The 21,010-nt window shown below is 46.0% G+C and overlaps 1 protein-coding gene across 1 annotated transcript; it reads left to right on the top strand.

Moving 5' to 3' along the window:
• Positions 1-15,779: 15,779 nt before the first annotated feature.
• RPS26 (ribosomal protein S26) lies at positions 15,780-20,374 on the top strand. The gene is made up of 4 exons (XM_075336992.1): positions 15,780-15,845; positions 16,918-17,095; positions 17,176-17,306; positions 20,294-20,374. Exons 1-4 carry the CDS (start codon positions 15,843-15,845, stop codon positions 20,327-20,329), a joined length of 348 nt encoding a protein of 115 aa, XP_075193107.1. The 5' UTR covers positions 15,780-15,842; the 3' UTR covers positions 20,330-20,374.
• Positions 20,375-21,010: the final 636 nt, after the last annotated feature.

Below are 21,010 nucleotides of genomic sequence, written 5' to 3'. Positions count from 1 at the left end.
AATTAAAGATAAAAAAAAGTTGCTGCAAAGCATTTTTGTATCTGTAACATAGTGTAAGTAAACATTTGTGTAATGGAGATACTGTATGTTTTGTATTGTTCTGGCTGAAGATCTGTTATAAATAAAACATAAGTAATTTATTATGTTCTGTTTCTTTACTCCTGTATTTTACTGCATTAAAGGGACTCTGTCGCCAGGTTTTTCCCACCTAATCTGAGGGCAGCATAATGTAGGGGCAGAGATCCTGATTCCAACGATGTCACTTACTGGGCTCCAATGTGTGGTTTTTATAAAATTACTGTTTATTCGGCAGTAGATTATCATTAGAGGACTACTTGGTGTGCTGCCAGGTAGTCCAGCATATTCACGAGCGCTGTATAACGGCTTGATCTGCAGCAGAAGAAACATTGATTTTAACAAAATAACAGCAAACCGCTCAGTAAGTGACACGTCGCTGGAATCGGGGTTTCTGCCTCTACATTATGCTGCTCTCAGATGGGGAGCAAAAACCTAGTGACAGATTCCCCTTAAGTAGTGATGCATATAGACGTCCAGAATTCTGTCCATCAATGCATCATTAACGAGCGCTGATCGTCTATATAAGGCCCCTTTCACATGTCAGTGTTTCTGGTACGTTTGTGCTTTTTTTAAACGTACCAGAATCACTGACATACGCAGACCCATTATAATGAATGGGTCTGCTCACACGTCAGTGATTTGTCACTGCACGTGTCTCCGTGCGGCGTACCCGCGTGTGCGTGATTGCTGCACGGAGACATGTCCATTTTTTTCTGGCATCACTGATGTCCCACGGACCACGCAGTGGTGTGGTCCGTGAAACACGTGCCAGAAAAAAACGTACTTTTAAAATAAAAAACATTTTAACTCACTCGGCGTCCAGCGATGTCCTCTGCAGCCTGTTCTCTCTGCTCCTTCTGTGCCGGCTGATTACTGTCGCGCATATTCATTATGCGCGACACAGCCGACCCGGAAGCAGCTGCTGCAGGGGTCACCGCCGGCCGGATGCTGCGTTGCGGGAGGATTCAGCACCATGGAGAGCGGGAGCAGGTGAGTGAATCTCTAAGTGCAATCACGGGCCACGGAGAACGGAGCCCGGATTGCACTTAGACAACCCACGTGTGCCGTGATTTTCGGCACACGCAGGGACATGTGCGTGTTTTACACGCCAGTGAAAAACGTCTGTGTTTTTCACTGACGTGTGAAACGAGCCTAAGGCCTCATTCAGATGTCAGGGTTTTTTTACACACAAGAAAATTTGGAGGTTCATCAGTTTTTTCACTGAGTAAGGCTGGTTTCACACTACGTCTTTTTAACATCCGTTGAAAACGTTATTTTAGCGGAAGTACGGATCCTGCTTTTACAGCAAATAACGTATGCAAACGCATGTGTTATTTTGCAGGATCCTGCACTGGATGTTTAGGGGCGGGCACTGGAGTCATGTGATCGGGAGTGAGGGGAACTAGACTGGGAGGAGGCTTCTGACAGCTGCAGACGCTGGTAACCAAGGTAAACATCGGCCTTGGATACCCGATATTTATCTTGGTTACGAGTGTCTGCAGCTGCTAGGAGCCGGGCTGCCTGCACGCGTAACCAACGTAAACATCGGGTAACTAAGAGAAGTGGTTACCCGATATTTACCTTGGTTACGAGTGTCTGCAGCTCTCAGGTGGGGGAGAGAGGAAGGGGAGGAAGGGGGAAAGACATAGAGAGAGAGAGAGAGGGTGAGGGAGGGAGGAGGAGAGAGAGACAGATCACGCGAGACTGGTTCTGGGCATGCTCAGTACTTTCTGGGCATGCTCAGTACAAAAGCAGGATCCTGTCTATCAGCACGCCAGCGTTCACCTGCGTTTGCATGCTGTTTAGTCAGGATCCGGTGACTTGCAGTATTTTGACGCAGCTCAAAAACGCTACAAGTAGCGTTTTTGAAACATGTTAAAAAACTGCAAGTCACCGGATCCGCACTATAACGCATGCAAACGCAGGTGAACGCAGGTGGACGCGAGTCCATTGCAAATGCATTGAAATGAAAACGCATTTGCACTGGATCCGTACTTCCGCTAAAATAACGTTTTCAACGGATGTTAAAAAGACGTAGTGTGAAACCAGCCTAAAAAAAAAAAAGGTTTTGCCACACTCTCCTACCTATCGGTGAGTGAAAAACGGACAGCACATACACTGTATCAGAGTGCCGTCTGATTTCACGGACCCATACACGTTAATTGTTGTGTTTGATCCGACACTCCAATCAATATTGGACATGTCTCCACAATTTTACATAACTACTCGGTTTGCAAAATATCATGGACATGTGAACAGTCCCATAGACTATCATAGGTACTCGTGCTGTCCTTGAAAAAAAACTGATAGCACTTGTATGTGAAAATCTGACGTGTGAATGTGCCCTAACAAGTCTATTGGTGCTCTTCTACCAGACTGTTTACACAGAGCCGTGAACAAAGACGGGCCTAGAACAATCATTAATATTATAGTTCTGTCTCCATACAATGTCATGTTATCAGCTGCACATTCCCTGTTTATACTGGGCAATGTACAGGCAATATCAGTGTTTTGGGGGTTTCTGCATCTCAATAAATTAGAATATCAAAAAGTTAATTTATTTCAGTAATTCAATACAAAAAGGGAAACATCTATTATCTAGAGTCATTGCACACAGAGTGATCTATTTTAAGTGTTTATTTCTGTTAATGTTGATTATTATGACTTACAGCCAATGAAAACCCAAAAGTCATTATCTCAGAAAATTAGACTATTATATAAGACCAACTGAAAAAAGGATTTTAAACTCAAATGTTGTCGCCTACTGAAAAGTCTTTACTGTAAATACCCTCAATACTTGGTCAGGCTCCTTTTGCAAGAATTACTGCATCAATGCAGCGTGGCATGGAGGCGATCAGCCTGTGGCACTGCTGAGGTGTTATAGAAGCCCGGGTTGCTTTGATATACCAGACAGCAGGAGAAAAGCAGGTTTAAATACCGCGCCAAACCACAGGAGTCCAGATGATGTTAGTAAAATTCTTCCCTTTATTTTCACAGGTCAAAATGACCTGTGAAAATAAAGGGAAGAATTTTACTAACATTATCTTGACTCCTGTGGTTTGGCGCGGTATTTAAACCTGCTTTTCTCCTGCTGTCTGGTATACCTCCTCGTTGCGGGACCGCTGCCTTCCACGCTACATATATGCTTGCTAAGGGGTTGGGACTGGCACAACCCTACCAGGTGAGTGCTTCTGCTTGCATTCACCCCCTTGTGTCATACCGGGTAAGACCCTATTGTGCCTTTTCTCTCCACAGCGTCTCTTGCCAGGTTGCTTTGATAGCAGCCTTCAGCTCATCTGCATTGTTGGGTCTGGGGTCTCATCTTCCTCTTGACAATGCCCCACAGATTCTCAATGGGGTTTAGGTCAAGTTTGCTGGCCAATCAAGCACAGTGATACTGTAGTTATTAAACCAGGTATTGGTACATTTGGCAGTGTGGACAGGTGCCAAGTCCTGCTGGAAAATTAAACTTCCATCTCCAAAAAGCTTGTTGGCAGAGAAAGCATGAAGTGCTCTAAAATTTCCAGGTAGACGGCTGCGCTGACTTTGGTCTTGGTAAAACACAGTGGACCTTCCCCAACAGATGACATGGCTCCCCAAACCATCACTAATTGTGGAAACTTCACACTAGACCTCAGCAGCTTGGATTATGGCCTCTCCACTCTTCCTCCAGACTCAGACCTTGCTTTACAAACAAAATGCAAAATTTACTTTCATCTGAAAACAACACTTTGGACCACTGAGCAACAGTCCTGTCTTTTTCTCCTTGGCCCAGATAAGACGTTTCTGGCGTTGTCTATTGGTCATGAGTGGCTTGACACAAGGAATATGACACTTTCAGCCCATGTCCTGCTCGAGTCAGTGCTTCAAAACGTATCCAGAAGTCCACTCCTTGTGAATCTCCCCCAAATTTTTGAATGGCCTTTTCTTAATAATCCTATCAAGGCTGCAGTTATCCCTGTTGCTTGTGAACCTTTTTCTACCACACTTTTTCCTTCCACTCAACTTTTTATTAATATGCTTGGATACAGGACGCTATGATCATTCAGCTTTTTTAGCAGTGACCTTTTGTGGCTTACCCTCCTTGTGGAGTGTATCAATGATTGACTATCTTCTGGACATCTGTCAAGTCAGCAGTCTTCCCCATGATTGTGTAACCAACTAAACCAGACTAAAGGGTGCTTTACACGCTGCGACTCCGCTAGCAATTGCTAGCAATGTTGCGAGCGATAGCACCCGCCCCTGGCGTTCGTGCGACATTTGGTGATCGCTGCCGTAGCGAACATTATCGCTACGGCAGCGTCACACGCACATACCTTTTCAGCGACGTCGCTGTGACCTCCGAACAATCCCTCCTTCAAGGGGGAGGTGCGTTCGGCATCATAGCGATGTCACTGCGGCGTCACTAAGCGGCTGCCCAATAGCAGAGGAGGGGCGGAGATGAGCGGCCGGAACATGCCGCCCACCTCCTTCCTTCCTCATTGCCGGTGGACGCAGGTAAGGAGACGTTTGTCGTTCCTGCGGCGTCACACATAGCGATGTGTGACGCCGCAGGAACGATGAACCACCAACGATATTATGAAAAAGAGCAACGTATCAACGATTTTTGACGTTTTTGCGATCGTTGATCGTCGCTCCTTGGTGTCACACACAACGATATCGCTAACGCCGCCGGATGTGCGCCACTAACGTCGTGACCCGAACGATATATTGTTAGCGATATCGTTGTGTGTAAAGTACCCTTAAGGGACCATTTTAAAGGGTTAGGAAGCCTTTACAGGTGTTTTGTGGTAATTATTCTTATTTTTCTGAGATGACTTTTGAGTTTTCATTGGCTGTAAGCCATAAACATTAACAGAAATAAACCCTTGAAATAGATCACTGTGTGTAATGTCTCTGTATAATATGCATTTCCCTTTTTGTATTGAATTACTGAAAAAAATTTACTTTTTGATTGATATTCTAATTTATTGAGATGCACTTGTAGGTAACCTGATCACCTTATGAACAAACAATTAGGCAGTTGCAGGGGCGGCCATATCAGTGGTGCAACCTGTGGAGACACACGGGCCCAATTCCACCTCCAAAGGGGCTCGACCTGTGCATTATGATGCGCTATTGGACTGCAAAGAACCCACATAATGTTCTTGCACATGAGCCCTCTTCTTTCTCTGCTTTGGCACAATCTGATAATTGGGAACAAGTGTTACCGTGAACTCACTCCACTGGAGTAAATGCACTAGTAATGATCTATATCAGATGAAGTTCATATCATAGAAGTCTTTATATACACTGATTGAATGCTAGGAAGAGAAAATTGACTGTGGCTGAAGAGGCTAATTTTTAAAAATGAATACAATGGGGCAAATTTACCATCACAGGCTAACATTTAGGCAACATAAACGTAAGATAGATTTGGCGCATTTTCTGACTCCTCTATCAGAGTGGCTCACGCCGTTTGATAGGCCCCATTTTAGGCATACATTAGATTTGGTTTTCCATGTTACCTCCTCTTGAGTGACATACACTGAATAAAAATATAAGCACAACATTTTTTTTTTTGCTCCCGCTTTTCATAAGCTGAACTCTAAGATCGAAGACTTTTTCTATGTACACAAAACGCCTTTTTTCTCTCAAATATTCTTCACAAATTTGTCTAAGGCCGCCTTCAGAGCATCTGTGCAAAACACTAAATTTTGCACGGACTGTGGTGAAGCTACGTACGTGTCTGTGTTCTACGTGTGCTGTCCCTGTGTTATCCATGCGACATTCGGATAGCACACGGACACAGCATGAGCTGGTATACTTACCTGTTTCCAACGCTGCTGTTACTCCTGGGTCGGCGCTGTGTGTAGTGAATATGCAATGAACATAATGAATGGGCCCGGAAGTAACGGCAGAGACATCAGCACCGGAGACAGGTAAGTATAAAAATTATTTATTTTTATGTCTTCTGTGTTTTCTCCGGTACGTCACACAGATCACATCAGTGTGCAGTCCGTGTGACAACCTTGCTGCAGAAAACTGACATGTCACCATGTGGACGACACACGTGTGCTCCACACTGTCCATGTCAAAACATGGACGTGCGCAGACAGATTGATTTGAATGGGTCTACGTTTGTCCGTGTCTAACAAACGTCACACGTACCGGAGACAGGGATGTGTGAAGGAGGCCCTAGTCTGGAAAAACCCTAATAATGTAAAACTGTACATTTACAAGTGACCTTTCATTATGGCCAGCCAAAGGCACAACCATGCAATAATCATGCTGTCTAATCAACATCTTGATATGCTACACCTGTAAGGTGGATGGATTATCTCTGCAAAGGAGAAGTGCTCACGAAGGCCCCCTTCACACGTGTTTTAAAAAAGGAAAAAAAATACATGTGCGGCACTTTCCGTTTTTTTCCATCAATGTGGCCATCCTTGTGCCATCTGTGTGTACCTGTCTCCGGTACGTGTAAGGCTATGTGCGCACGTTGCGTAATTACATGCAGTTACGCTGTGCTTTGTAGCGCAGCGTAACTGCATGCGTCCTGCGTCCCCTGCATAATCTATGAAGATTATGCAGGAGCCGTGCGCACGTGGCGTATTAGAGCGCGCAGCGCTTCGGCTGCTGCCCGAAGCGCGCATTCTAAGAAGTGACATGTCACTTCTTCCGTGCGCTTTGCCTGCAGCCCCTGCTCTGTCTATGGGGGGAGCTGCAGTCAGAGTGCATGGAATCGGCTTTTTTTTTTTTTCTCACTAAGGACATTTTCTGCAGCGATTTGAAGTGCACGTGTACTCATCAGATCGCTGCAGAAATTTCTGCAGTGACTGTACGCAACGTGCGCACATAGCCTAACACTGAAATGAATGGATTTTTATGTTTTAAAAATATTAAAAGATAGACTGATATTACAACTATTAGCCAGATATATACCGTAATTGAAAATTAAACGACATAGGGTCCCTCCTGTTTTTGATAACCAGCAAAGGTAAAGCAGACAGATGTGGGCTTAGATTATCTGGCTGGGAAGGTCCATGGTTATTGGGCCCTTTCCAGTCTAAAAACACCAGCCCACCACCGCCCCAAAAGTGGCGCAATATATTAGATGCGCCAATTCTGGCACTTCGCCTTGGCTTCTTCCAATTGCCCTGGTGCATTAGCAATCAGGATAATAGATTATTGGTTGATGTCAGCTGTATATTGTCAGCTGGCATCAAGCCCTGATGTTAGGCTATGTGTCCACGTTGTGTTTTAATGTGCATACAATCTGCACATAAAAACACGTTTTGGTAGGAAAAAAGTAGCTGAATAACGCACATTTTTTTATTGCATTTAAGCGTTTTTTCAGATGCTTTTTTGTGTGATTTTTAGTCATGGCGCTCACGGGGGTTCCTGCACTGTACCCCCGCAATCGCTGCCGGGTCACCGGATGAACTTACAGTCAGGACCTCTTGTTGACAGGAGCAGTGCCCGCGCCACTCCTGACAGTTTAACCCCAAAATGCTGCGACCAGTGCGATCGCAGCATTCAGGAGGCAGGGGAAGGAATCCTGAAGGATCTCCCTGGCGATAAGGTCCCTATAATACGATCAAAGGGACCTGATCGCTGCCATGGTAACCCTTGGTTGTAAACATGATGACCCTGGATTACTGAGGTATGGATCGCCTCACAGATCAGGGCACCAACGTCACCGGAGTTCCCTGCAGCAAGATCCAGCGGTAAAGACAGCGAGCTGAGAAAATGTCTGCTGACACTGGCTATGTGGCCTAGGTGCAGGGAACCCCGGTGACATCACAAGGTGAACCGAATTCATGCCGGCGGATCTGCAGGAAACTCCGGTGCTCCACAGGCATGAACTCAATTCACCTTGTGTCGTCACCGGAGTTCCTTGCAGCAAAGTCCTGCGGTAAAGACCGCAAGATGAGGAAATGGCTGCAGGAAACCCCAGTGACGTAAAAAAAGCACATAAAAACACACAAAAAAAACGTGTGCACATTACACGTGGTTCTTCCTGCGTTTTTCATTGACTCCATTGAAGTCAATTGGTGAAAAAAGCAGGAAGAAACGCAGAAACAATTGACACGCTGCTTCTTTTTTCAGCAACAAAAACTGCAAGGAAATACATGAACAAATATCAATAAATACTCCCCAAAACTTTCCCTCGTTTACAATTTTATTAAAAAAAAAACCCACACGCAGCTCTGGTGTAGTCCAGGGAATGCGCGGTACGCCACAGAACAGATGATAGACTAAAAAAAGGATATCTGAAGAAAACCACAAACAAACACAGGGGAATAAAACAAGACATTTACCCTCAGTCAAAAGAAAAAAAATTGCCAGCTGCTCTGACGTGGTCCAGGGAGGATTCCGACAAAGTCTATGGAAAATCGTTCTGACACTCCACAGACATTGCTTACAGGAAATTCCGGGTCACGCTGCGCTGCATGAAACTATGTCCCTCTGAAGAGTGGTGACATCATTAACATTACCGCTGCTCAGGATCGGCGGGTCACAGGCCACTCTGGATCATGCGCTGCGAGAGACCAGCACCTCTGAAGAGCGGTGACATCAGCAACATTACCGCTGCTCAGGATCATGCTGTGCTGCGGGAGACTGGCACCTCTGAAGAGCGGTGACATCAATAACATTACCGCTGCTCAGGACTGGCAGGTCACCAGGCCACTCCGGATCATGCTTCGCTGCGGGAAACCCGCACCTCTGAAGAGCGGTGACATCAGTAACATTACTGCTCATCAACAACACAGCATGACACAGAGTCACTCTGACCCTGAACAGCGGTAACGTTACTGGTTATCAAAAATGTGGGGGACTCCATATCATTTTTTTTTCTTTTAGTTATTTGGGTAATAGATTTTACAGCTATTTTTCATCTCTCTCTCTTATCTTTGTACATCTTTAACAATTAGGGGTACTTCTCACATAGCAAGATCACTGCTGAGTCACAGGTTTTGTGACGTACTAGTGACCTCATCAGCGATATCGTTGTGTATGACACTAAGCTGCGACCTGGCCCCTGCTGTGAAATCGCTGATCGTTACACACTGTTCTGGTTCATTTTTTGCTCGTTGGTCTCCCATTGTGCAGCACACATCGGCGTGTTTGACAGCGGAAGACCAACGAGCACAGACTCTGTGTAAGCAGCGTACGCTGGTAACCAATGTAAATATCGGGTAACCAAGCGAAGCGCTTGGTTACCCGATATTCACCCTGGTTTCCAGCGTACACGCTTACAGGCTGCCGGCGCTGGCTCCCTGCACACGTAACCAGGGTAAATATCCGGTAACTAAGCAAAGCGCTTTGCTTAGTAACCTGATGTGTACCTTGGTTACCAAGTGCAGCGTCGCTGGTGGCTGGTCGCTGGTGAGATCTGCCTGATTGACAGCTCACCAACGACCAACGCACCAGCGATCCTGACCAGCTCAAATCGTGGTCGGAATCGCTGGTACGTCGTTTAGTGAGACGGTACCCTTATTAGTAATTCTTTGAATGCATTTAATTGCCTGTCCGTGTCACACAGATGTCGTCCATGTGCTCTACAGGTTTTCCACGGACTCAAATATGACGCCCTGGCAAAACCAGGTTGTCACAGAGGTTGCACAAATCTCTCAGGTGCAGGACTCCATCCTCCTTGGCATACCAACACAAACCCACACTCAGGTGCACAACACCAGCCAGTAAAGCCTAGTCACCCCCCATGACAATAGGGATACACCACACCAGTGGGCGGGACCAGGCGGGTGGGAGCGCCCACCTAGGGGTCCTGAGGTGTTCTGGGAGGCAACAAGACAGTCTAGTTAGAGAGTCGAGTGCTGACAGTTGAGGAGAGAGGAGTGTGGAGTGACAGTGGAGTCAGTGGTTGGGGCCCCTGGACTACCGGACTACTGACTAGGTGGCAGAAGGGAAGCAGAACCACAGGTGACGGAGATCCGGTCGCGGAAGACCTTAAGTGGACCGGGGCAGGTTTGTAGCCCGCCGGTGCTGACAACGGGAATCCGGTCCGGAAGCCGTGCAAAGTCGGGGTGCCTGGACCCTAGGGCGAGGAAGGTTTCAAGCCCCTTGTCAATTAGCCAGCTGGGGACAAGGTTTCAGGCCTTGTTCCACCAGTAAGCCCAGAGAGCGAAATGTAAGCCCAACGCGGGGGATAGGGTGTCCGTCAGAACCCACAGAGATCCCACGGGTCAGATTTCGCGGGCCACAGCTCCCAACATACAAAGTTACCGGGAGTGGACTTCCCCGTTTCAAGCGGAGTTGTCCCATTGAAGACACAAACATTGAGTGCAGGAGGAAGGGAGCCATGTTTGCTACACCAGGGTGTGGGACCCGAATGCACCCGCCGGAGGCTACCGATCACTGGCAATTTGGTTTACCACTGGACTCTGTGTGCAATCCTTTGGAACTGTGAGTACACCATTCACCCCCGGTCCAAGCCTGCATGACATTCTCCGCATCCATTACTCCCGTCACCTGGGCCCCGGGACAACACCTCCCCTACCCGTGGAGGGGATTCCATTCTGATGCCCCCACTCCATCAGCCCCGGGTGTCCCATCACCAGGCAGCGGCAGTGCTACCAACTCTCACCGCAACCCACGAGTGGCGTCACTGACAAACTATTCCTCTGTAAATACAATCTTCCTACGGTTGTGAGGACGGACGGCTGCAAGAGCCCGGGTCCAACTGCCACTCGAGCCACAGTAACGAACCCAGATCTGAGTACCCCCTTGCAGTGGTCTGGCCCCCGTCTGCAACACAAAGACTTGTATTGCTCCTTGTCATCCGTGCCGACACTAAAAAACAGACATGTCTCCCTATGGATCACGCGGACACACGTGCAGATCATATGTACACACGGTCCATGTGAAAACAAGGAGGTGTGAAATTTAATACCTATTTTAATGTGAACGTGTCCCCAGTACATGTGTAATGGACGTGTGAAGGGGGCCTTATACAGATTTAGAAAACTGTAGGCGCAATATTTGAGAGAAAAAGATATTTTGTGTACATAGAAACTCTACATCTTAGAGTTCAGCTCATGAAGAATGGGAACAAAACAAAATTGTTGCGTTTGTATTTTTATTCAGTGTAATTTTATCGCTCTTATTTTTTCGAGATTCTATTTGAGGCCAATTTACACAGAAATTTGTCATAAATTGAATTGAAATGCTTGAATTGTTGCGAACGTTGCACCAGTCCTGGATAGCTTAAAAAATAGGCAACGCTTGAGCGGAGCGAGAAATCTCCAAGCACACTAGACAATTTGGTGTAAATTATAATTACCGTATGTCCTTGCCTGTGGAACATTTTTGGCAATAGTGTATGACAGTAGGAAGATGCGCCTCATTCATGAGAACTACACCTCCATGATTTTGCAGCATCTTACACCAGCGCTCCCTCATTCATTAAGATTAGCATACAGAACACCGGTCTCAATAAATTGGGACCTTACTGCTTTTACATTATTTGTATTGATACCCACACCCAGATGGCAGGCACTTTATAAAAATGTGGTGGAAAATACCAAAAGTCACCTTTAACAAAATTAGCGCACAATAACAAAATGTGGCTTTAATGACAAATACCTACAGTCATGGCCAAAAGTTTTGAGAATGCTACAAATATTATTTTTTTACAAAGTCTACTGCTTCAGTTTTTCTAATGGCAATTTGCATATACTCCAGAATGTCAAAGAGTGATCAGCTTAACAGCAATTACTTGCAAAGTCAATATTGGCTAAGAAAATGAACTTTAACCCCCAAAACACATTTCAACAGCATTGCATTCCTGCCTTAAAAGGAGCAGCTAACATTGTTTTATTGATTGTTCCATTAACACAGGTGTGGGTGTTGATGAGGACAGGGCTGGTGATCAGTCATGATTAAGTAAGAATGACACCACTGGACACTTTAAAAGGAGGCTGGTGCTTGGTATCATTGTTTCTCTTCAGTTAACCATGGTTATCTCTAAAGAAACACGTGCAGCCATCATTGCTCTGCACAAAAATGGCCTAACAGGGAAAAGTATCGCAGCTACAAAGATTGCACCTTAGTCAACAATCTATCGCATCATCAAGAACTTGGGGTAAAGTCATTTTCTCAGATGAATCCCCTTTTCGATTGTTTGGGACATTTGGAAAACAGCTTATTAGGAGAAGAAGAGGTGAGCGCTACCACCAGTCTTGTCTCATGCCAACTGTTAAGCATCCTGAAACGATTCATGTGTGGGGTTGCTTCTCAGCCAAGGGAATCATCTCACTCACAGTCTTGCCTAAAAACACAGCCATGAATAAAGAATGGTACCAGAATGTCCTCCAAGAGCAACTTCTCCCAACTGTCCAAGAGCAGTTTGGCGCCCAACAATGCCTTTTACAGCATGATGGAGCACCTTGCCATAAAGCAAAGGTGATCACTAAATGGCTCATGGAACAAAACAGAGATTTTGGGTCCATGGCCTGGAAAATCCCCAGATCTTAATCCCATTGAGAACTTGTGGGCAATCATCAAGAGACGGGTGGACAAACAAAAACCAACAAATTCTAGCAAAATGCAAGCATTGCTTATGCAAGAATGGACAGCTATCAGTCAGGATTTGGTTCAGAAGTTGATTGAGAGCATGCCAGGGAGAATTGCAGAGGTCCTGAAGAAGGGTCAACACTGCAAATATTGACTTGCTGCATTAACTCATTCTGTCAATATAACCTTTTGGTACTCATAATATGATTGCAATTATATTTCTGTATGTGATGTAAACATCAGACAAACACAATTAAAAACCAGAGGGCAACAGATCATTTGAAAATATAATTTTGGTGTCATTCTCAAAACGTTTGGCCATGACTATATATCAAAACATTTGATAAATTCCCCCTGATGTATTATATGACTAAGAAAGTTAGATCCGTCTCTTGATGTACCAAATGCCCAAAGCTGTGAACAAGGCTGTATGGTAGAGCGTGGCATATTTGATGGTGAATGACATGTATGGCGGCACATGGCATGTATCGTGAATCATTGCATATATAGTGGCACATAGCATGCATGATAGCGCATGACATATATGGTGGAACATGGCATGTCTGGAGGCGCATGGCATGTATGTTGGCATACAGCATGTATTGTGTGACACGGCATATATGGTGGCGCACAGCATGTACAGTGCTGGCTAAAATTATTGGCACCCCTGCAATTCTGTCAGAGAATACTCAGTTTCTTCTTGAAAATGATTGCAATCACAAATTATTTGGTATTATTATCTTCATTTATTTTGCTTGCAATGAAAAAACACAAAAGAGAATGAAACAAAAATCAAATCATTGATCATTTCACACAAAACTCCAAAAATGGGCCAGACAAAAGTATTGGCACCCTTAGACTAATACTTGGTTGCACAACCTTTAGCCAAAATAACTGCGAACAACCGCTTCCGGTAACCATCAAGGAGTTTCTTACAATGCTCTGCTGGAATTTTAGACCATTCTTCTTTGGCAAACTGCTCCAGGTCCCTGAGATTTGAAGGGTGCCTTCTCCAAACTGCCATTTTGAGATCTCTCCTCAGGTGTTCTATGGGATTCAGGTCTGGACTCATTGCTGGCCACTTTAGTAGTCTCCAGTGCTTTCTATCAAACCATTTTCTAGTGCTTTTTGAAGTGTGTTTTGGGTCATTGTCCTGCTGGAAGACCCATGACCTCTGAGGGAGACCCAGCTTTCTCACACTGGGCCCTACATTATGCTGCAAAATTTGTTGGTGGTCTTCAGACTTCATAATGCCATGCACATGGTCAAGCAGTCCAGTGCCAGAGGCAGCAAAGCAACCCCAAAACATCAGAGAACCTCCGCCATGTTTGACTGTAGGGACCGTGTTCTTTTCTTTGAATGCCTCTTTTTTTTTTCCTGTAAACTCTATGTTGATGGCTTTTCCCAAAAAGCTCTACTTTTGTCTCATCTGACCAGAGAACATTCTTCCAAAACGTTTTAGGCTTTCTCAGGTAAGTATAGCAAACTCCAGCCTAGCTTTTTTATGTCTCGGGGTAAGAAGTGGGGTCTTCTTGGGTATCCTACCACACAGTCCCTTTTCATTCAGACACCGACGGATAGTACGGTTGACACTGTTGTACCCTTGGACTGCAGGGCAGCTTGAACTTGTTTGGATGTTAGTCGAGGTTCTTTATCCACCATCCGCACAATCTTGCGTTGAAATCTCTCGTCAATTTTTCTTTTCCTTCTACATCTAGGGAGGTTAGCCACAGTGCCATGGGCTTTAAACTTCTTGATGACTCTGCGCACCGTAGACACAGGAACTTTCAGGTCTTTGGAGATGGACTTGTAGCCTTGAGATTGCTCATGCTTCCTCACAATTTGGATTCTCAAGTCCTCAGACAGTTCTTTTGTCTTCTTTCTTTTCTCCATGCTCAATGTGGTACACACAAGGACACAGGACAGAGGTTGAGTCAACTTTAATCCATGTCACCTGGCTGCAAGTGATTTAGTTATTGCCAACACCTGTTAGGTGCCACAGGTAAGTTACAGGTGCTGATAATTACACAAATTAAAGAAGCATCACATTATTTTTCAAACAGTGCCAATACTTTTGTCCACCCCCTTTTTTATGTTTGCTGTGGAATTATATCCAATTTGGCTTTATGACAATTTTTTTTCGTTGAAGACAAATTAAATGAAGATGATAATACCAAAGCATTTATGATTGCAATCATTTTCAAGAAGAAACTGAGTATTATCTGACAGAATTGCAGGGGTGCCAATACTTTCGGCTAGCACTGTATGTTGATGCACGGCATATGTGGTGGCGCACAGCATGTATATTGATGCATGACATATATGGTGGCACATGGCATGTATGGTGGAACATGGAGTGTATGTTGGCATACAGCACGTATGGTGTGACATGACACATGGTGGTGGACAGCATGTATAATGATGCATGACATATATGGTGGCACATGGTACGTATGGTAGCGCACGGCATGTTTGTTGATGCACGGCATGTATGGTAATGTATGGCATGTAGGGTAGAGCATGGCATATATGTAGATGCACGGCATGTATGGTAGAGCACGGCATGTACTGTGATGCACGGCATGTATGTTGATGCAGTTTGTATGTTGATGCATGGCATGCTTGCTGGCGCACGGCATATATGGCGCTGCATGGTTTGCCCCATGACACATTTATTTTGTACCAAAGTTTTTGCACAACAAAAAGTGTCTAATATTAAATGTGACTTGTACCAAAATGCAAAAAACCAATCTGCAGCAATGATTGTGCACGGCAGGAATCCTGCATATTTACAAAGTATCAAATAATAGTAAGAAAAACTGTAATGAAATCAGAGCCGCACATGATATGGAGCAGGAGTATTCGGTCACTGCACGGACACGGCGGTGTGCTGCCCTCACTGCGCCAGGACGCCGCGCTCCTCACACAGGATGTCTCCTCTCCCGTCACTGACTCTCTTTCTGCCAGTGCCTACTGCCTAATGCCTATGGCACCCACCCGCATGCGCACATTCATCAAACTATAGAGTTAGTTTACTTCTCGCCACAGAAATTGATACATCCGCAAAGCTCAGAATATAGTACCGTAAACCAGAACTTGTTTCTTGAACTTCTATGGGCGGGGTTTATAATGTTTGGCAAATCACAGCACGTCTCAGCACCCTACATCACGTCCGCCGCGGAGGGATCGGCCTTATAGGGAATGCACAGCGGCTTCCGGTCCTCTTTTCAGCCTTCGGTTCCAAGATGGTGAGTGCGGGCTGATGGCCGGGGCCGCGTGCGCCTGTGATTAGCCTGCGGACGTGCTCTCCGCCCGGTGTTACCGCGCTCCGCTGTGTTCTTCCGCTCTAGCCCGCATCCGCCCGAGCTGCTGCTCCATGCGGACACTTCATATAGGCCGCGGCCACGTTCCCGTCCTCACACTGGAGTAGCGCCGTGCTCCGCCCGCTATTCAGGCACACGTGTGTGTAGTGTGTGTGTGTGTGTGTATATGTGTGTGTGTAGTGTGTGTGTGTGTGTGTGTGTATGTATATATATATATCTGTCATGCCTCCCAGTCCCTTCCCCCTCCGCAGACCCCCGCTGTCCCGCCTGCCGTCCTCGCTGCGGACCTTTATATATCTGGGCCTGATTTGCTCCCGAGCCCCGTGATGAGCGATCAGATATCCATGTCCGTTGGTTCTTGCGGTCTGTTGGCGTTGTTTCCCCTATTTTGCCAGTACACTCTGATGGGCAATGGGCACGTGTTGGCCGCACAGCCATCACTCAGGCGCCACCCGCAGACCCTCTATACGCCGCCGCCCGCAGATCCTCTATACGCCGCCGCCCGCAGATCCTCTATACGCCGCCGCCCGCAGATCCTCTATACGCCGCCGCCCGCAGATCCTCTATACGCCGCCGCCCGCAGATCCTCTATACGCCGCCGCCCGCAGATCCTCTATACGCCGCCGCCCGCAGATCCTCTATACGCCGCCGCCCGCAGATCCTCTATACGCCGCCGCCCGCAGATCCTCTATACGCCGCCGCCCGCAGATCCTCTATACGCCGCCGCCCGCAGATCCTCTATACGCCGCCGCCCGCAGATCCTCTATACGCCGCCGCCCGCAGATCCTCTATACGCCGCCGCCCGCAGATCCTCTATACGCCGCCGCCCGCAGATCCTCTATACGCCGCCGCCCGCAGATCCTCTATACGCCGCCGCCCGCAGACCCTCTATACGCCGCCGCCCGCAGACCCTCTATACGCCGCCGCCCGCAGACCCTCTATACGCCGCCGCCCGCAGACCCTCTATATTTCTCACACTTATATATTTTCTTAACAGACCAAGAAAAGGAGGAATAATGGACGCGCCAAGAAGGGCCGAGGACATGTCCAGCCGATCCGCTGTACTAACTGTGCCCGCTGCGTGCCCAAAGACAAGGCCATCAAGAAGTTTGTGATCAGGAATATCGTGGAGGCTGCGGCGGTCAGGGACATCTCTGATGCCAGCGTCTTTGACTGTAAGTCTCTCTCAGATCTTATAGAACGTATGAATGTTTGTTGTTATACGATGAGTTGGACTGGTTTTGGTCTCTTCCAGCTTATGCTCTGCCCAAATTGTACGTGAAGCTGCACTACTGCGTCAGCTGCGCCATTCACAGCAAGGTGGTCAGGAACCGCTCCCGCGAAGCCCGTAAGGATCGCACTCCTCCTCCAAGGTTCAGGCCTGCGGTATGTATCTCTTAAATTACATTGAATCTAGCAAAAGCCATTTTGCCAGTCTGTCGTGATTATAGGGGTTATTCTGCTCCACTTTGTACTTCACAACATCGTGCACCTGAGAATGTGTGCGCATGTCCCAACCTAATGAGCAGAGCACAGGTGCGGCAGGTTTGGGGTGTTACTTTATCAGCACTACTCTGTAAAGGGTTACAGGCTCATACCCTTCAGAATGTTTTTATAGGTTGCAGTAGTTTATAGAAAAATGTATTAAATAACTCTCTCCGGGTCCAAGGCCGGCTTATCGATACCACAGGCAGTTTCTGCTCTCACTGGCTGCAGTGTTGTTGTTCTGGAGTCAACAATGCTGATAAATGGAGACCTAGGCAGGGGCAGACCTGGCACTGGACCCAGGGATGCGTAATGGTCGATCTATACTAGATTGTCTGTGATTACACAGAACAGTGCACTGCTGAGAACAAATATTTCACCCGATCAAGTAGCATTTTGCTCATTTGAATGATCAGCGAGATATTCAAGAAATTATTGCATTTAAAGAGACAGTGTCATCAGGATTATTAATATTAAAGGGGTTGTCCACTACCTTTACATTCATGGCCTATCCTTAGGATAAGTCAATGTCTAATCATCTGGGGTCTGACACCCTGCACCCTCAATGATCAGCTGTTCTCCGTGCTGGCAGCTGGAAATGCTCAGTTCTGGAGTGGAGTCTTATGGCGGCCAAGCACTTCATAGCCGCCTCCTATTCAGATAAGATAGTTCCAGTACTGCACTGGCTTTATCAGGCTGATTCTATACATACCATTAGTGGGCAGCTCGGATGTTTAGGCTGTGAAATCCAAGTTTATGAAGTTTGAAAATTCATCCACTTTTTGATTGACGTGTGCACCTCTCCAGATAATATCCGGGCGGGTTATGCACATGATTCCCGCTCCCCCCCCCACCCGCCGCCTGTTCCTCCCTCTCTCCGGCTGTATGCAAATTTCTAATCTTCAGTTACACGGCGTCGGGGTTGGCGCCTGCGCATAGCGCTCATCTCCAGCGCCATATTTTTGAAGCCCGCATACAGTGTTTGGAGTCTGAGAGGGCGGCGCATGCGCCCTTACTTCATATCTCGTTACAGCGGGAGCGCATGCGGTGTCATAACGGGGCTGGAGAACAGCTGATTTTACCGATATTGTAGCAGACGTCTGCTGCAGCTAATCGGTAAGATCAACCGACTGTCAGTGCATTACAGCCATCGCTCTCCGTACATAGAGTGGTGACTGAAACCCGAACGCTATGATTAAGATTAACCCCACATCTGCAGGTTGTTTTTGCACGTGGCAGGCCTCCTTTGTTGTTGCCTGGTGGTCACTAAAGAGGTAAATCTGTATGACAGCGCTATTATGGCCATATTTTTAGCTTAACATGGTTAAGTCCTGATAACTGGTTCTCTAACACTTGTTCAGGATTAGAATGCAGTGTAATATCTCGGATGTGGTCATTTTATTTATTATTTTTTTACCTTAGCACCCTAGATAACCATTTTTATAGCAAACAAAGGTAGGACTGTAAGGGTTTGTTCCCGCAATCCTCACTCTGCAGAGATGACTGTTGTCTGTGTCCACGATCAGGATTCTGGGCGCAGCGGATTTTCATGGTGTTCTCCCCAACCATAAATTGACGTGCCGGGTGCACATCTCTAGTACTGCAGCGTTGTACATTATTCCCCTCAGTAATTCAATAAGAGTCTGCTTCTTCTCCGGTCTAAAGGATCCATTCTTGCTCTGGTATGATCAGGTCTTTGTTTCACCACTGTTGTGCTATAGACGGTCATTGCAATATTGACCATTTATTTATTCTAACCTAATACATATTTATACTGTGTGACCTAAGTGTGGGAAGATTATCCACCTAGTATTGCTGGTAATATTAGCTGGTTAGGCTGTATAAGGTGTACATTGTTGTAAGATCTGTTGATTCTTATTAGTACTGATCAGACCTGTCTCTTTATGGTCCCTGATCTGCGGGCAGTGTTAGGATTAAAATATTGGACAAATAGAACGATTTACGGAAATTCTTGTGCAGAAACTATTGTTTTGAATGCTGGTTACTGAGCTTAAGCCAAATCTGGCTTCCCTCACCCGGTGCTTGTGAGTGATTGGAGGTCCTGCTGTGAACGCCTAGGATCCGCGAGTATTAGTCTGTATTGTTTTTCAGAAATTGTTGTACTTTTCTGCCTCAGCCGCACTAACCATTAAATTGATTACCCTGCACAGTGGCACTTTTGAGATTGTAACTTCTGACCAGGTTAACCGGCAACTCGTGTGTAACCTCTTAACGAGTGATGTCACCAAGAGGAGTGTGACTTGTCTCTCCTTACAATGGGCACTGACAGGGCGTTCTCTTGTCAGCCAGTCCATCAGTTCGCATTAGAGCAGGCAAGGGAGTGCACTGTCACTGTGCATTGAGAAGAATATTACACAGTAACCAGGGAGCTCATACTGAGCATACATCAGAAATGACAACCTACGTGCGCTCAGTAGAGCAGTAACTAGACGTCACTGCTGAAGCTTGGTTTCAGGGTGGAGTGACCGCAGCCTCTGCCCCTTGATGATGTCTTGTTCGAGTATCTCAGCATGCACTGGGGATTCTCAAACGATACGTCATCAGAACAGATGTGGGTCAAAAAAGAATTTTCCTAAGAGGGTGTGGTGGGGACTCTTAAATAAAATAAATTACAAAAATGATTATTGTAATAAACTAAATAGGTATTTAGGATTAAAATCAGTCTGTTTCAGACAATCCCTTTTAAGTAGGAAGCATTGTGTACTTTGTGTTCCATATTTATTCAGGCTAAACTGTAGTTTATTAGCTCGTCCTGATCTCTTCCTCCAATCAGGCGGGCACTGTTGTATAATCGCTTTGCATTTTTAATTGTTTGATTTTGGAATGTTTCTCACTTTTTTTTTTTTTTTTTTTTTTTCTTTTTGCAGGGTGCACCTCCAAGAGCTCCCCCAAAACAAATGTAGGAAGACTGGTTAAGATGTATCTTTTCCAATAAACTGTCCAAGAAAGAGTGTCTCCTGGCTTTTTTTTTTGATCTTTGAATGTGCCCTTTCTAGTTTGTACACGTCATTTGAGGGTTGAAAGACAACCCCACAATTTTATTGACTTAGACCTCATTCACACATCAGAATTTGTGATCAGTAGTTAATCGGTATTTATATGGCAAACCAGGATTTTGTCCAAAACACAGGCCAGGTGTCAATATATCAATAGTTTTATCTGGAAGTTTCACTCCTGACTTTGGCGTACAAACAGTGATGCAAAATACTGACATGTGACGGAGGCCTTTTAAAGGGGTTTTCTGCTGAACCGTGTGCATCCATTTTGCTTGTGTGCCTACTGTAATCACTGATCAGGTGGGACGCATTGGATACTGCTGCTGCCGGTCACATGCGTGGTCTCACCCCCCCCTCCCAGAAAGCTCAGAGCTGAGGGGTCTCTGACAAATTAGAAATATCACTCACTAAGCATATATGAAATGATACAAAAAAAAGCCTCTAGTATTCCAATAATCTACTCCACAGTAATATATTGACAAGTCTACTAAAAGTCATAGACTTAAGTATTTTTATTGCACATAATTAAAATGGAAAAAATGCTAAGGCTATTTTCACATTCCGTTTTTCTTACGTTCAGTAGGTCCC

This window comes from Anomaloglossus baeobatrachus, chromosome 2, assembly GCF_048569485.1.
Source record: "Anomaloglossus baeobatrachus isolate aAnoBae1 chromosome 2, aAnoBae1.hap1, whole genome shotgun sequence".
NCBI classification, from domain to species: Eukaryota; Metazoa; Chordata; class Amphibia; order Anura; family Aromobatidae; genus Anomaloglossus; species Anomaloglossus baeobatrachus.
This window is presented reverse-complemented; position numbering and strand designations above follow the sequence as displayed.

Excerpts from the sequence above, each read along its gene's own strand:
- RPS26 (XM_075336992.1), top strand. Across the intron at positions 17,096-17,175 it reads TGATGCCAGCGTCTTTGACT|CTTATGCTCTGCCCAAATTG; the intron begins GTAAGTCTCTCT and ends GGTCTCTTCCAG. Across the intron at positions 17,307-20,293 it reads CTCCAAGGTTCAGGCCTGCG|GGTGCACCTCCAAGAGCTCC; the intron begins GTATGTATCTCT and ends TTCTTTTTGCAG.